The 14,644-nt window shown below is 54.9% G+C and overlaps 4 protein-coding genes across 4 annotated transcripts; 3 read left to right on the forward strand and 1 right to left on the reverse strand.

Annotated features, from left to right (window-relative positions):
- Nucleotides 1-61: 61 nt before the first annotated feature.
- UV8b_07876 (uncharacterized protein) lies at nt 62-592 on the reverse strand (the record flags this gene model as incomplete). The annotated part of the gene is made up of 2 exons (XM_043145373.1): nt 62-435; nt 505-592. The coding sequence occupies 2 exons, from the start codon at nt 590-592 to the stop codon at nt 62-64; spliced, it is 462 nt and encodes a 153-aa protein (XP_043001308.1).
- Nucleotides 593-1,705: 1,113 nt separating this feature from the next.
- On the forward strand, nt 1,706-1,999 carry UV8b_07877 (uncharacterized protein; the record flags this gene model as incomplete). The annotated part of the gene is made up of 1 exon (XM_043145374.1): nt 1,706-1,999. One exon carries the CDS (start codon nt 1,706-1,708, stop codon nt 1,997-1,999), a length of 294 nt encoding a protein of 97 aa, XP_043001309.1.
- Nucleotides 2,000-3,685: 1,686 nt separating this feature from the next.
- On the forward strand, nt 3,686-4,182 carry UV8b_07878 (uncharacterized protein; the record flags this gene model as incomplete). Its single annotated transcript, XM_043145375.1, has 2 exons — nt 3,686-3,757; nt 3,826-4,182. The coding sequence occupies 2 exons, from the start codon at nt 3,686-3,688 to the stop codon at nt 4,180-4,182; spliced, it is 429 nt and encodes a 142-aa protein (XP_043001310.1).
- A 4,735-nt stretch (nt 4,183-8,917) lies between these two features.
- UV8b_07879 (uncharacterized protein) lies at nt 8,918-12,216 on the forward strand (the record flags this gene model as incomplete). The annotated part of the gene is made up of 2 exons (XM_043145376.1): nt 8,918-12,036; nt 12,129-12,216. The coding sequence occupies 2 exons, from the start codon at nt 8,918-8,920 to the stop codon at nt 12,214-12,216; spliced, it is 3,207 nt and encodes a 1,068-aa protein (XP_043001311.1).
- Between the last annotated feature and the right edge of the window lie 2,428 nt (nt 12,217-14,644).

The raw sequence follows: 14,644 nt of genomic DNA on the forward strand, positions 1-14,644 counted from the left end.
TTTTGGCAAACTGCCCTTGGAAAGATGGGCGGCGCTGGCAAACAATACTCTTCACGCGGTTTCACAGTGAATGTTTGGCTTGGGCATCTCCTAGAGCGGCGGCGGCCTTATCGGCTGTGCCATGCTCGGCGCCAGCGGTCAAGAGCTCGCTTCCGGCCTGTCGCATATTGTACTCTTGTTCCATGGCGGTGAGTTGCTGGTCCTCTGCAAACGAGAGAGCAAAAGGAACGCCGATGAAGAGGGCCGACGTGGTGATGACCCAAGCGCCTTTGCCGCTGAAGGATAGAACGCTCCAGGCCTTGCTCGAGATTGAGCTTACTCGGCTAGAGATCCAGCCTCGTGTCGTCGGGGGGATAATATCTCGCAGCGCGTACAGGCGTTCCGCCAGAGTCTCGTTCACGGGATCATAATCGGACTCGTTGGAGATCTCGGAATCTGTGGGGCGGTTTGTGAGTAGGGGGGGCTTTCAACGAACCGAGCCATGACGGAATCGAGACAACGAACCAGTGTCAGTGAAGTCATCATCATCATATTCAGGCCCGGTCTGCGTGGCCTGGAAATGCTCGTCCTCAACCTCGGTCAAAGTAACCATTTTGGGAGGCTTGGAAGGGTGACTTCAAGGAGCGAGAGGGCCCTTGTCCGGTCGAGTTATCCGAAGAGGCTCCCTGTAGAGCAGCAAGCGAGGCCCGGTGGCTGATGGTTGACTGGGCTGAATCAACGAGGCGTGAAATAAAACGTTGGAGGCAGATGAGCGGAAACCGCAACAGGATGCTTGCTGCAGAGATTTGCGGCTGTGGAGTTGTTGGAGTTGTCGGGGATACGACGCAAGCTGCGAGCTGGACTCGATGATGCTCTCAAAAAAATTTGGGATCCAGAAAGGAGCTCCGGCGCTCTGGCGCTCTGGCGCTCTGGCGCTCTGCCCGGGCCGATTAGTCCGCGCTGCCCCTGCCAGTGCTAACGTTTATCCGGAGTCGACCAGGCAGAAGTCACGTGGAACGCCCGTCTGTGAGCGACTCTGGGCCATTGGCTCGCTCCTTGTGGCCAGTACAATGAAGGGTATGGATGGCCATTAGACTTTGGTTGGAAATGCGATTCATGAAAGACACAGACATCGGATGCCAATGTACTCATGGACCGTAAAACCCTGTTCCCAATTCCCAATTCTGCACGGGCATTGTCGACCCGTAACGGCGCGAGATATGGCAATTTCTCCAGATGGGGGAATTCTAGGCTGTAGCCTCGTCACGGCTGACCGGACAGACCATTATTACCTAATAATTAGCCCTACTAGGCCAGGTAAGGTGTCCACGTGGTCTCGCAACTCGGCGGCAAGGGGCTGAAGCCTTTCTTCATCCCGTGTCCTCTTGTGCGCTTTTGTGTGTTGTCTGGTCACCCATCGCACGTGCATTACCATTACGAATGTGCAGCCGCCAGCCCAGCGCCTGTTGAATTGCCAATCCGTCAACGGTCGGTCACCTGCCAGATGATTTCGGCAGCGGGAGTGACACTGGCTGGCCGCCGTGCGTAGTTCCCACCCCCCTCCTCTTCCCCGTCCAAGTCGGTTTCTAGGCCTCATGGAAACTTGACAGACGGCGGTTTCCCAATTACTACATGATACATGTACACATCTAACGGGGCGTGGAAAACTTAATCTGTGGTTAGCGCCGAGCCTGGGACAAGTTGGACACGTACCTGCAAAAGGTGGATGTTGCGATGGGCAACCATTGACAATTTCAGGGACGCCCCCAGAAAAGGAGGACGGGAGGAAGGGAAAGAGTTTGAGAAAGCTCCAGGGTGTCCACGACTCTCCGCCATGCTGAAGGCCAAGACGCAAAGTCGGGAGACTGGCCAGGTGCTCACGAGTTGCACAACTCGTAACGGGTACCCAGGCACTCCATTTACTTGGTCAGCGGACGAGAGCGCATTGCCCTTGGATGGCTTGGAGGAGGCCATCCCAATGGCTGAGGAGAACGTGGCGAAGACGAGGGCCTGTAGTTGACTGTTGACTGCAACCAGCGAATCAATATCCAGTTGACCGCTCAGCATGGCCATGACGATCCCGTCAGTCAGTCACCTAACCTGGGGAGCTACTGCAGGAGCTAGATAGTCTGAGACGGGAGCGATCGATCCAGAGCCCAGAGTCCCAGACAGTAGTGGAAAGCACAAGTGAAACTTGCCATGATTCCCCCCCCCCCCTTTTTTTTTTTTCTTCTTCTTCTTCTTAGCAAGGTATCATGACCACGATGTAATTTTACAGCCTCCTCCCCACACGTGCTTCACAAGTTGGCTGCAAGACACTGGGGACGTGACAAGACATTCATTACTGGATTTCCCTATGCTGGGGGGAAAAAAAAAAAAGCGAAACGCGGTGGGGGGACACGCACAGCCACAGGTTCAGGCAGAAGGCAGAGAAGATGACGGGGCACAACGACGCAGAGAAGCCCGTCATGGCGGCCCAGGAAAACTCGACCTGGAGCCTCTGGGGCCTGCTCCCCGAATCGACGTCCGTCCCTGCACGTAGGACGCGCCTCTGGTGGCACTGATTCTCGAGCATCGTGACCCTTTTTACCAGCACAGGGATGCGGTTCATGGGCCGTTTCCGCCGCCCAGCAAGGCGCACGCGCTGCCAAAACGCACGCCCTTGCCCCCCCCCCCCTTCCTTTGGCAGCGACAACCATGCGTACCTGGTTGGCGGAGTCGCGGCGAGATGCCTCCTGTGACATGGTGGGGGGAGATGCTTCCCCACGATAAATCCCAAGGATAAATCCCAACGTGGTCCCTCGTGATGCCAGTGCCGGCACTAAGATGGATAAAGCCGCTGGGCCAAGGGGCAGCGGGCCGACCACTCGCGTCGCCCACGTCTTCCTTGGGAGCTGCAGCAGATGGCAACTACTTCCATGCGATGCCGCTGCCGCTGCCAAGGCAAGGGGGAGCGCATCGAGCGCATCAGTCAATTGGATGCTGAGACGAGCTCTTTTGCGCTGGTTCGAGTCCAATCAACCCCCCCCCCTCCCCTTCCCTTCCTCGGTTTCAGGCTGAATGACGTGGCAGTACATTGTAGGTTTGGCAGCGAATTCTGTTGGGATCGAGCGACACTTGGGGGGCGACGTTCTGAGCGAACTTGCTTGACGTTGGTGACGACTGATGATGTCGATTATGCCACTGATCAAATGTCTTGTGGTTGGCCCGGGCAGGCGGATCTGATTGGCCGGTCTAGGCGCGTCGCCCGCAAAAACGGCATCCAGGCCGGGGGCCCTTTCAGGTCGGAGTCTATGCCCCAGCGGATGAAGGGCAAAATGGACGGCAAAAGGGTTTCGGATACTTTCAAGCTGTCCAACGTTGGCGACTTGCCGTCGCCTGAGCAGGGTTCCGGCCTGGCAGCGGCTGCGTTTAAAAAAAAGAAAAAAAGAAAGAAACGGGCTTGGTCATCCAGACCCTCCAGGAGTCGCCACCAAACTGCCAACTATTGAGTATAAGTGGTATTACTGTATCTGGCGGTACATATGTATTACTGAATGTGGATGTTTCCTCGTAATAAGCGGCATCTGACGAATGTATAGAAAGACTGCATCTCGCACCTTGCAGGCAACGTCTTCATCTACTGTATCACGACGCTCTACGTGTTTTCTAGCGTCAACACATAGCTTCAATTCCAGCAGGTCTTGCCGCTCCCCCACCCGTCGGCATGAAGCTCCCCGCCGCCTTGCTGTACGCCCTCTCTTTCGCTACTACCCCTGTCGATGCTCAGGTTGGTCATGTACGTTGTGCCCTGCTGCGCTTGCCTCCAGCCGCGTATTCCCCAGCTTATGTATCGGTTCCTTGCAGACTGGCGACTCTGTCGGCTGCGTGGTTGCTGTCAACGGGAAAAAAGAACTCTTCAAAATCACCGTAGCGTTCGCCAAGGCCATGGCTGTGCGGGGTGGAGATGTGGGAAACATTCCGGGCAGGGAACCAAGCCTCTACAAGGGTCCTATAACGACATGGTACGATCCAAGCTGCAACACGCAAAATGCCAGAGTTCTGTCGTACCCCATCTACCGTGATGGTCGTATCCCCGGACTCCCTACCCCCATTGGTGACATGACCAAATACAGAACAATCTACGTCATCAAGGGCAGCGGGAGATTGGCGTGGTGTGGTGTGGAATACAACGGCGTCGAGTGTCTCCTGACCTACCCGTAGGGACCACTCGGCAGCTTGGGCCATGAAACCCTTAGGGCAGGTGCTAGACTTGTAGTACAAATTATAGAATTAACAGGCCTGGCGTCATCTGCCACCAGACCTTGCCCGCAGAATCACGCTGAGACGACGTTTAGCACCCCTCGGCACGGGTTCCTATGTCGCTTACCACCTCGTCATTATGCTGCATTGGCACTGCGCAGTCCACACAGGGCCGGAGAATAGCAGAGTCCCCACGCCATGTGCAAGCCATACCGTGGGCCATGGATAAACTATCAAGTAAAATGGGGGTAATGAAAACTTTGAATTGGCTAACCTGGGGGTAATGGAAACCAGGATTACTTTCATTAGCTCCGTCCAACTGCGGCGGCTTGCAAACGTGCAAACGTTACGTGAGGTCTGGTGGTAACCGGACTACCGGTAGGCACATGCATAAATCTGCTGCGGCCTTTGGGTCTGCGGGGGTGCAGCCGTCGGGTTGTAGCGGCCTGGCCCTGCCTGGCCCTGGCAGCGCCGACTCAGCTGGGTGCACACGTGCAGTCTGGCAGGCTATCAGCTGGAGTCACCAGGCCACATGGAGACGTTGACTGTTGAGTACCTCAGATACCTACTGAGAGCCCACCAGGGAGATGCACAGGCCCCTATCGTCCTTGTAGCTCTCCGGTACCCGTCACATGTAGTGGGTCTCCCCGGAGACGGGCCCCGACCTCGAGGCTTTGACGCGCTTGACAGTTTTTTTGCATGATCAACCAGACCCTTACCGTAACGGGGGAGAGACGTATTTCAGACGACAAATAATTCTTGCGAGAGAGCATGGCGGCCGGGCTTACGGGTCACGAGTCGCAGCACCGACTGCCAGACCAGGACTCATTTCAGCCTCCGCTTCTGCTTCCGCTTCCGCGCCATCCGTCCCCGACGGCCGGCAAACCCCGGACAGGAGAAAGGAGTCTTTTTCCGTACTGCGGATACTTGTTGGCCCGCAAACCGGTTTTCTTTGCGTCAGCCTGCTCAGCGAGCAAGGGAAAAAAAGCCCGCTTGAATCCTGATCTTTCCCGCGGTCCATGACGACAGACGGCACTTTTAACGCAGGCCGGCCGCGGCATGACAATGACACCCACAAACGAAAAGAGCAAAGCTGAGATGACACACGAAGCAAAGGACCAAGGCACGCCGCTCTTGCCGCTTTGGGAGTTTCACGGTAGACGACCAAACTTTATGCTCCCAACTTGCAATTTTTTTTTTTTCCTTCATGCCCGACCCGGCCGGCCAGAGGCTACTTGCGCTAGCTGGACCGCTAAACGGAGTGCTTGGGCGTTCTGATCACGCAAGCAACAACCAGACGCGGACGGAGCTTAGGTGTGCTCCGTAATGTCAATGCTGCATTGTAGCTTGCACACGGCGGTCCTGGCGTGCCACGGCACCAGATCGGGCAATGCTGTGCCGGGCTCGCAAATAATACAAGTCACCAGACTGTACTAGGCCTTTGCTCTAGTGCAAGGCGATTGACACATTGCACAGCGCTAGTCGACGGAACCCTTTTCCCGATTGCAGCCGGCTGAAGATATGTTTGGTTTTTTTTTTTCCCCTCTAGGGCATGCATCCATTGCCATTGCCACGGTGGCACACGAGGGGCGTCTGGGCTTTTCGACGAAACCCCCGAGTGTGGCTATTGCCGAATGATGAGGGTGGGCACGGGGGGTTTGGCATAAAGGATACGCTCACCATGACGCCCGGGGACGACAAAACTTTGATCACGTTCGATTCGATTGATACTCTTACATCATCATATGCATGTATTTCATGTACACTAACGCAACACGGGGTGATCTAAAAAAAGAAAAAAAAAAAAAGAAAGAAGAGGAAGAAGAAAAACAAGAAAAACAAGAAAAAGAAGAGCCCCAAAAGAGTCGACATGTTCGACAGGTCTTGGGCATGCTGGAGCGTATTGACATGTACCAACCGGGGGGTGGGCTTTTGCTAGGCCGGCCGGGCGGCAACCGCCAACTCCGGGGAATAGGTGCTGGAAAATTTGCAGCCCGGTCGCGAGGCAACGAACGGGCCCCCTCGAGGGGATTACGGGGCTGCGAGCCAGGGGAAGTGCAACCAGGAAATCTCTGCCCGTCTGCTGATGCATCGCAGGTTCGCGTCACCCTGCTCTATGGTCAACCACCGCCCCAGCCCAAGCGTAGCCCGTCTGGTCTCCACCAGACGGCTGCGCCAGCGGCCTTGCCAGAAAAAGGAAAAAGACCAGACCAGCATCAATGGCACCCCAGAGGGGCACGCACGCACGCACATACAAGTGACATGATGCAGCGTACGAAAGAAGACAGATGCTGCAAACTACCTACTCCGTCCGTACCTCAGCACCAGACGCCCCCCTATTACCCCCCCCCCCACCCCCTCTGGACCCCTCTGCGGGGCTGCAGCAAGTCATGTACATATTGGCTGGACCAATGAGCGCTAGGTCGGGACGCACGCGGGACGTTTGCGTTGTTTGGTTCCTGACTCCTTCCTGCACACCCGTGCCTGTTTCCAGAAAGTTGGTTGTGGCGGGCCACAGCTGCGTTTCTTCCCACACCAATTGGTTGGCCTCGAAGAACTTTCCTTTCTTCCACCTCGTCAAGGAATGCAGAATGCATGTCGGGTTGAGCAAAGGATCGCCATCAACACATGGTTGGCGGATGTCAAAGGGCAGCCCGAGCAGAATTTTCGAGACGTTGGCACGGGGTGTGCCCCCAGGTTTGCCTGGCATGAATGAGATGAGCAAGGTCACGCGACTCGATTCCTGTCAATACCTGAGCGGTTAATGTACTTGACCGCTCAGCTTTAATAAGACACTTGAATTTGCAAGCGATACAAGTCCACTACTTGCTGAACACACTCTAGGTTTATCAGCTCAAAAGAACATTGACTTTTAAAACCCCTGATTGAGTAGTAAAGTGCACTCTAATAGACATGACCTCTTTTTTTATACGCTATATTTAGATGCGAACAGCATCTCGCATTTGACTCTTTTGAAAAAAGCGGTTTTTCTCCAATTCTTTTACTTTGATGTAAAGCATTTTTACTGCAGAAAAATTAATTGCTCGAGAACATGTGTGAAAAAATCTGTACCGATTTAGAATGGTGTGCTACGTACCGAGTATGGTAGAAAGACTCTTTAAACTCAAGGCACGAGCGCCCCTCGGTTAGTATGCACACCACGGCAGCAAGTCTAGCCAAACCTCGCCCTGAATGCGCTCGGCCCACACCCCCTTACCCCCCCCTTACCACCCCTTACCCCCCCTCCGCGAGAAGCCATCGGGAGGTACGAGGGGCGTACCTGCCCCCCCGGGGTTGCTGTGCTCGATTCGGTACCTCCCCAGAGTCCGACGATGCGAAACGACGAAGGCTTCCAGCGTCAGCGTGGGCGTGTCTTGCACGCACTTGAGAGCTGCAAAGTGATCAATACTTAAGGGTAGCGTCGCCAATTCGTTTCGCTCCTGTTCTGATGTCCGCCAGCTCTCGTCTCCCCGCCAATTGAGCATTCAATTCTTCTTGCTCCGTGCCGAAGCATTGCCCTATTCCACTTTCACCACTTCAAAACTCCACACGTCACCAGCACTTGCACTTGCACTTGCACTTGCACTTGCCCTTGCCCAGACATGATCTTTGCGCCATTGCAGGTACTGGCTTAAGATACGGGCCTGTTCGCCTCTGCACTTTTACAGCCGGATAGTAAGTCCACCTCCGCAAACCACCCTTGGAGTCACTGCCTCAACAGGGTGTTTCCATTCATGTCGGCTCCATCCACCGGCTCAATGTGATGTGGTCTGGGCTTCACACTCTGGACCACTTCGTAACAAGCTGAGCCGCACTGGGGCTCAGCTGACCCCGTTGCCTCGCTGACGGTGGGGTCCTGGATGCCGCTGCGAGCCAGTGTGCTAACTCCCCGACTTTAGTTGCACAGGACTGGGACTGGTGCTGCTTTTGGAAACCCACCGTCTCGTCTCGTTTTCGAAAAGAACAGCAATTCATTTAACTGGGCGGCCTCGTCTCCCTTTCCCAATCGAATACTTCTAGTCGTCGTAGCAAATCGTGTCTTGACTCCTACATTCTCTCAAGACCCGACCTCCTTCAGGGCATACAACGCTGCTGCCCCGCCAAACTCACCCAGTTGACTCCATTGACCCCGCCACGCCGTGCGCAACCGTCGCAACGCAGATCTGCGCCAACTCGCTCTCTTCCACCAGGCTGCCAAATTGCCGGGTTGGAGTAAAAGCGACACTATTCAACTCTCTTAAAGCTGTTCTGATCATCGAATAGTCGTGTCAGGAAAAGAGCTCTGGAGTCGCGAATTCCTGCAGGAAATTGTGAGTTTTGACTGCGATTGCCTTCATCTTTTGAATGACAAGAACGTCCCCCCCCACCACCACTTGTTCTCCCTGCCGAGACCTTGATCATGATGGGAGAGTCGCATTCTTGCCACGGGGCTGGTCCAATTGGGCGTGTCCTTCACCCTGTTTGGTATCTTGGCAACTGCCATGAGAATCAATCAAACATTGGCCAAAACCGGCGTGGGCATTATGCCCGGCAGCTTCTGGCCTTGCAAGAGGCTGACCACCCCATTTTCAAGCATCGTGCTCCTGGCAGAGAAGACACTTTGCCACGTATTTTACCAACCACTAACTCATTCAACAGCAGGTGTTCGTCTTCGACTACCTACAGCACACACAACTTTGCACAACACCTCGACAACATGACATCATCGGCACCCAAGCCAAAGGCCCTGGCTGAGCTTCGGACTGAGTCTCAAGAGTCTAGCCGCGGACCATCCCCTCAACCCACCCACTTCAGTGTCCCGTATTCAACGCAAACCAATGGCAATGGAAACAGAATTCTCCGTTCTGCCACTGTCGGTTATGTGGCTCCCGAGTTCGCGGGGAAGACGGAGCAGATGGCTTCTGTCAAGCACATCCTACAACAGGCTGGCTATATTCCCGACCCGCTGATCGACGACCAGATTAAGTGGTTCTACGAGCAGCTGGGCATCGACGACGTATACTTCCGTATCGAGTCACCCGAGGCCATTGCCAACCATGTCAGCTCCCTCTACGCTGCCAAGGTCGCTGCTTATTCCAGAGAAGACAAGAAGGAAGAAATCCGCCTGGACATGGAGGCGCACGACCACGCCATCTACATTGACACAAGCGAGCCTGGCGAAAGCAACGTCAGCGGGCCCAGATACGAGTCCCGCCTTGAGGCCAAGTACCTGGATCACCAGGGCAAGACAAAGTACCGAGTTGAAACTTTCCGCTCCCCCGCCGTCATCGGCGCCAGCCCGTCGTCCAAGGCTACTCTTCGATGCTACTTTGTCTACCAGTGCCAGTACGCTCAGTCTCCTGAGCAGACTGATCCCAAGGAGACCAACATTGAACGCATCTCGGATGTGGGTTTCTGGCAAAAGGCCACGGACAACACCAAGCAGATCTACCAGGAAATCATTGAGCTTGCTGTCAACCGTACCGGGCCCGTCATTGAGGTTTTCGACATCGAGGACGTCGCCGAGAAGCGATTGGTAGTTGCGTTTCGCACCCGAACAGCCCGCGGCATGTTCTCCGCCCTCAGCGATCTGTACCACTACTACGGAGTTACTAGCTCCAGGAAATACGTTGAACAGTTCTCCAACGGCATTACCGTCATGAGTATCTACCTCAGGCCCGCCTCCCACGACGACGGCTTCTTCCCCCCTCTCGACGAGTCCATCCACCAAATCACCAAGGAGATTTCCCTCCTGTACTGCTTGCCTCAGAACAAGTTCCACAACCTCTTCGCCGTCGGCTCGCTGAGTCTTCAGGAAGCCGTGTATGCCCACTCGGCCTGGGTCTTTGTCCAGCACTTCCTGAATCGCCTGGGTCCCGAGTACGCTTCCTTGTCGGAAGTGCTCGACGCCAATGATCCCGCCCAGGCTGCCCTGCTGTCCAAGTTGAAGCGCCGCCTCCGAACAGAGACCTTCACGCCCGACTACATCCTCGAGATCATCCAGACTTATCCCGAGCTTGTGAGACTTTTGTACGCGTCCTTTGCCAATGTGCACCTCTGTGCCAAGAATGAGCAGGTGGCCGTCACCCCGGCTGTTTCTGTCCTCAGTGACGAGAAGCTCAAGGAAAAGATCTCCAAGACTGTTGCGAATGAGCATGACGAGATGGTCATGACTGCCTTTCGCGTCTTCAACAACGCCATCCTCAAGACCAACTACTTCACCCCCACAAAGGTCGCTTTGAGCTTCCGTCTTGACCCGGCCTTTTTGCCCGAGGTGGAATATCCCCGCCGGCTCTACGGAATGTTCCTCGTCATTGGTGCCGAGTCCAGAGGTTTCCATCTCCGCTTCCGAGACATTTCCCGTGGCGGTATTCGCATCGTCAAGTCGAGAAGCAAAGAGGCCTACGGCATCAATGCCCGCAACCTCTTTGACGAGAATTACGGCCTCGCCAGCACGCAGCAGCGAAAGAACAAGGACATCCCCGAAGGCGGCTCCAAGGGCGTCATCCTCCTGGATCCCAAAATGCAAGACCGGGCTCAGGAGGCGTTTGAAAAGTACATTGACAGCATTCTCGATCTTTTGCTGCCAGCGCAGACACCTGGAATCAAGGACAAGCTCGTGGACCTGTACGGCAAGGAGGAGATCCTCTTCATGGGTCCCGACGAGAACACGGCCGACCTTGTGGACTGGGCCACCGAGCATGCCAGAGCTCGAGGCGCGCCGTGGTGGAAGTCGTTCTTCACCGGCAAGTCCCAGAAGCTCGGCGGCATCCCCCACGACAAGTACGGCATGACCACGCTCTCTGTACGCGAGTACGTCAAGGGTATCTACAGAAAGCTCGAGCTGGATCCCTCCACCGTCCGCAAGATGCAGACTGGCGGCCCGGACGGAGATCTCGGCAGCAATGAGATCCTGCTGGGCAACGAGAAGTGGACCGCCATTGTCGACGGTTCCGGTGTTCTCGCAGACCCCAACGGGCTGGACAGGGCCGAGCTGCTGAGACTGGCCAAGAAGCGTGCCATGATCAGCGAGTACGACATGAGCAAGGTGTCCAAGGACGGATATCGGGTTCTTTGCGAGGACGCCAATGTGACCTTGCCTACTGGAGAGGTGGTCACCAACGGCACTTCTTTCCGCAACACCTATCATCTACGCGACACTGGCATGACGGATGCCTTTGTGCCCTGCGGTGGCCGACCCGAGTCCATCGACCTGATTTCCGTCAATAGACTCATCAAAGACGGCAGGACGACCATCCCTTACATTGTGGAAGGCGCCAACCTATTCATCACTCAGGACGCCAAGCTGCGACTCGAGGCTGCCGGTTGCGTCCTTTACAAAGATGCCTCGGCAAACAAGGGTGGCGTTACTTCTTCTTCGCTCGAGGTTCTCGCCTCGCTGTCCTTTGACGATGCGGGCTTCGTCGAGAACATGTGTGTCGATGCGCAGACTGGCCAACCGCCCCGGTTCTACAACGAGTACGTGCGCGAGGTTCAAGCCAAGATTTGCGAGAATGCGCGACTGGAGTTTGAGGCCATCTGGCGCGAGCATGAGGAGACGGGGGTTCCTCGCTCCATCCTCTCCGACAAGCTGTCAAACGCCATTACGACTCTGGACGAAGAGCTGCAGCATTCGGATCTATGGAGCAACGAGAAGATTCGCCAGGGTGTTCTCAAGGATGCTTTGCCCAACCTGCTGCTCCAGAAGATTGGCCTCGACACCATCATCTCTCGCGTGCCCGACACCTACCTGCGAGCTATCTTTGGCAGCTACCTTGCCAGCCGATTCGTCTACGAATTCGGAAGCGAGCCCAGCCAGTTTGCTTTCTTTGATTTGTAAGTATCCCAGAGCCTTTTTCCTTTTTTCTTTTTCTTTTCCTTTTCCCAGACTAGCTTGATCTTATGCTAACATGTCCAAAAAAAAAAAGCATGACGAAGCGCATGGCTCAAATGACTGGCCACCCTGACGGTGCCGAACAAGTCAGACGCATGTCGATTAGCATGAATTCTTTCTAGCTGCTGCAATTTGTTTTGGCCTTTTTTTTTTTTTTTTTTTTTTTTTTGATTCTCTTTCGTTTGCAGAAAAAAAAAGGCATTTGCAGTCAAAGAGTACATAAAGACGAAGAGTTCCGTGTGTTGTGGGACGTTTGACGGAAAATTTGAGACGTCACAAGGCTTGAGTGGATTTGGAGGGTTTGTAGCATCAGGCAGGTATCATTGCTCCGTTTCATGTTTCTGGTTTGAGAATTGCGCGCTTGTTGAATACTGAAAATATGGGATCGCATATAGCTGGGGTGTCGCCAGCGGACTCGAGGCGGAAGTTGACCAAAAAAAAAAGAAGAAAAAAAGAAAGAAACAAGAAACCGAGACTCGGTGATCCGAAGAGGGCGATTTCTTGGTAGCATTGAAAAGACTCCAGAGTGCCTCGTTGGCATTTTCAAAACTCGGCACGTTGTACACACTTAATATAATACACTTTACGGATTGAGCTTACAAGCTTTGCGGCCAGGGCACTTTTCGATGCGTGACCGAGAAGCATGAAGATGACATGGCTGGTGGAAGAAATGCGTATACGGAGTAGTTGGTTGTATGTATGATGGATGCGGCGACAGCGGGTTGACTCGCCGCAGGGGACTCCGGTCGGGGTGCGGCCATTGGACACGAACGAAATGTCAATGGTTCTCGACGGAAGAAACATGCCTGGGTTTTCGTGGAACGACCTGAAACGATGCGTACTGTACATCCAAGTCTGGCACACGTGGCACCGCGCAGTGCGCCTGCGCCGCCTGCGCCAACAGCACTAGGCACCTGGCCGTACTGGTTACGAAGTCAAGTCGCCTGCAGGAAGGACGGGAACCGATTGACCCCAGCTACATACCTACTTACATGTGCTGTCTGGTAGCTCGCTGAGCGGCCGGCACTACCTACGGGAAGATGCCCAGGCGCCTGGCAGCACGGACGCATTGAACCCACCAGACCAGACCTCGACGACAGGAGCTCCGATCCGTGGACGGTGGACCCGTCCAAGTTCGCAAGCGTCTGGTCTGGGCTGGGCTGGTTCTTGTACGTTGGACCAGACCTGACCTGCTTGTTTCACCTTTGGGAGTACGGAGTACGCGAGAGGAGGAGGCTGGGCACTTCCGCTTCCCACGCACGGCACGCGCGCGCCACTGCTTTGCCATTTGCCATTTGCCATTTGCCATTCGCCATTCGTCATTCGGCATTCGGCATTCGGCGGCATTCGTCATCGTCTTTTGCGGCCGTCTGCTGCCACTGCTTCCCCCAGTGCCTCCTGGGACTCGGAGCAAGCAGGTGCGCGGTTTGCCCTTGCATATCCATGCATTCGATTTTATGCTTCCTCGCCCAAAGGATGGATGGATGGCTGTTCATATGTAGGCCTGCGAGCCGCTTGCAGGGTGGCCATGTCGGCCACGAGTTGTTGGCCCCCTCGGCCGCCTAGTCTCCCTGGGGGCTGTAAAGCACGACTGGGCCAATGGTGCCCTAGGCCTTGTCCCCCGCGCCCCCTTCCATCCTAGACGTTTGTTTGCACTGTGGGGGGGGGGGGGGGAGGGGATCCATTTGAAACCCTTGTCAACAGGTGGCAAGTCGAGCCAATCCTGCCTGTCAATTCCCCCTTTCTGTGTGGGTGTGTGTGTGTGTGTGTGTCAGTCTGGCTTTTTTTTTTTTTTTCCCTCTCGCGCTTTGGGTGACGGGCGGTAGGTTAGGTATGGTATGGTTATGGTATGTCTTTAGAGGCGAATTGACAGTTTTTGTTTCTCCCCCACATCATCGTCCCTACACAGTAGCTACTGTGCGGAAATCTCCGGCACAGCCTCCTGGCTCCCAAGGGCCAGTTAGCCAGTACCAGGGAACTCGCGACGTAACACTTCAATTTATCTTTTTTTTCTTGAAAAATAAGAGGCGGTCCCATGCCTTTCTAGATTGGGTTCCGTTGGAAACAATTGATGACGCCCCAGAACAGTAATGGCCTGATTAACCTGGCCAACAGCAGCTGCTGACAGGCACCGTCCCATCTGCCAACTCAACAGTCCTAATTGAGCCATCCGGCCATAAATCTGCGTACAGAGTACTCCGTCCAGCCAAGTCCTCATCCTCCGCATCACGTGCGGCTACTAGCTCCGTTCTGGGGGGAGCGCCCCCCCCCCTAAAATAGTAGGCAGAAAAAGGCACTGCAAAAATCGAGAACAGAAATACATAGGCCCTGCTACTACATACTAATAAACTTCGTCAAACCTTACGCAACGGGGATCCGACGACCAGGGCAACCAGCTTTCGTCCCCTCTCTTTGTCAGCCGCTGCCCGCGCCAAATCTCGTTTGCAATAACTTGCGACCTGGCCCCCTGGCAAACCACCGGGGTTTGGGGTGTTCCCATTGAGCCGTCGACGCTACTCCGTACATACCAACTAACTACCCAAGTCTTAG

This window comes from Ustilaginoidea virens, chromosome 7, assembly GCF_000687475.1.
Source record: "Ustilaginoidea virens chromosome 7, complete sequence".
Classification (NCBI taxonomy): Eukaryota; Fungi; Ascomycota; class Sordariomycetes; order Hypocreales; family Clavicipitaceae; genus Ustilaginoidea; species Ustilaginoidea virens.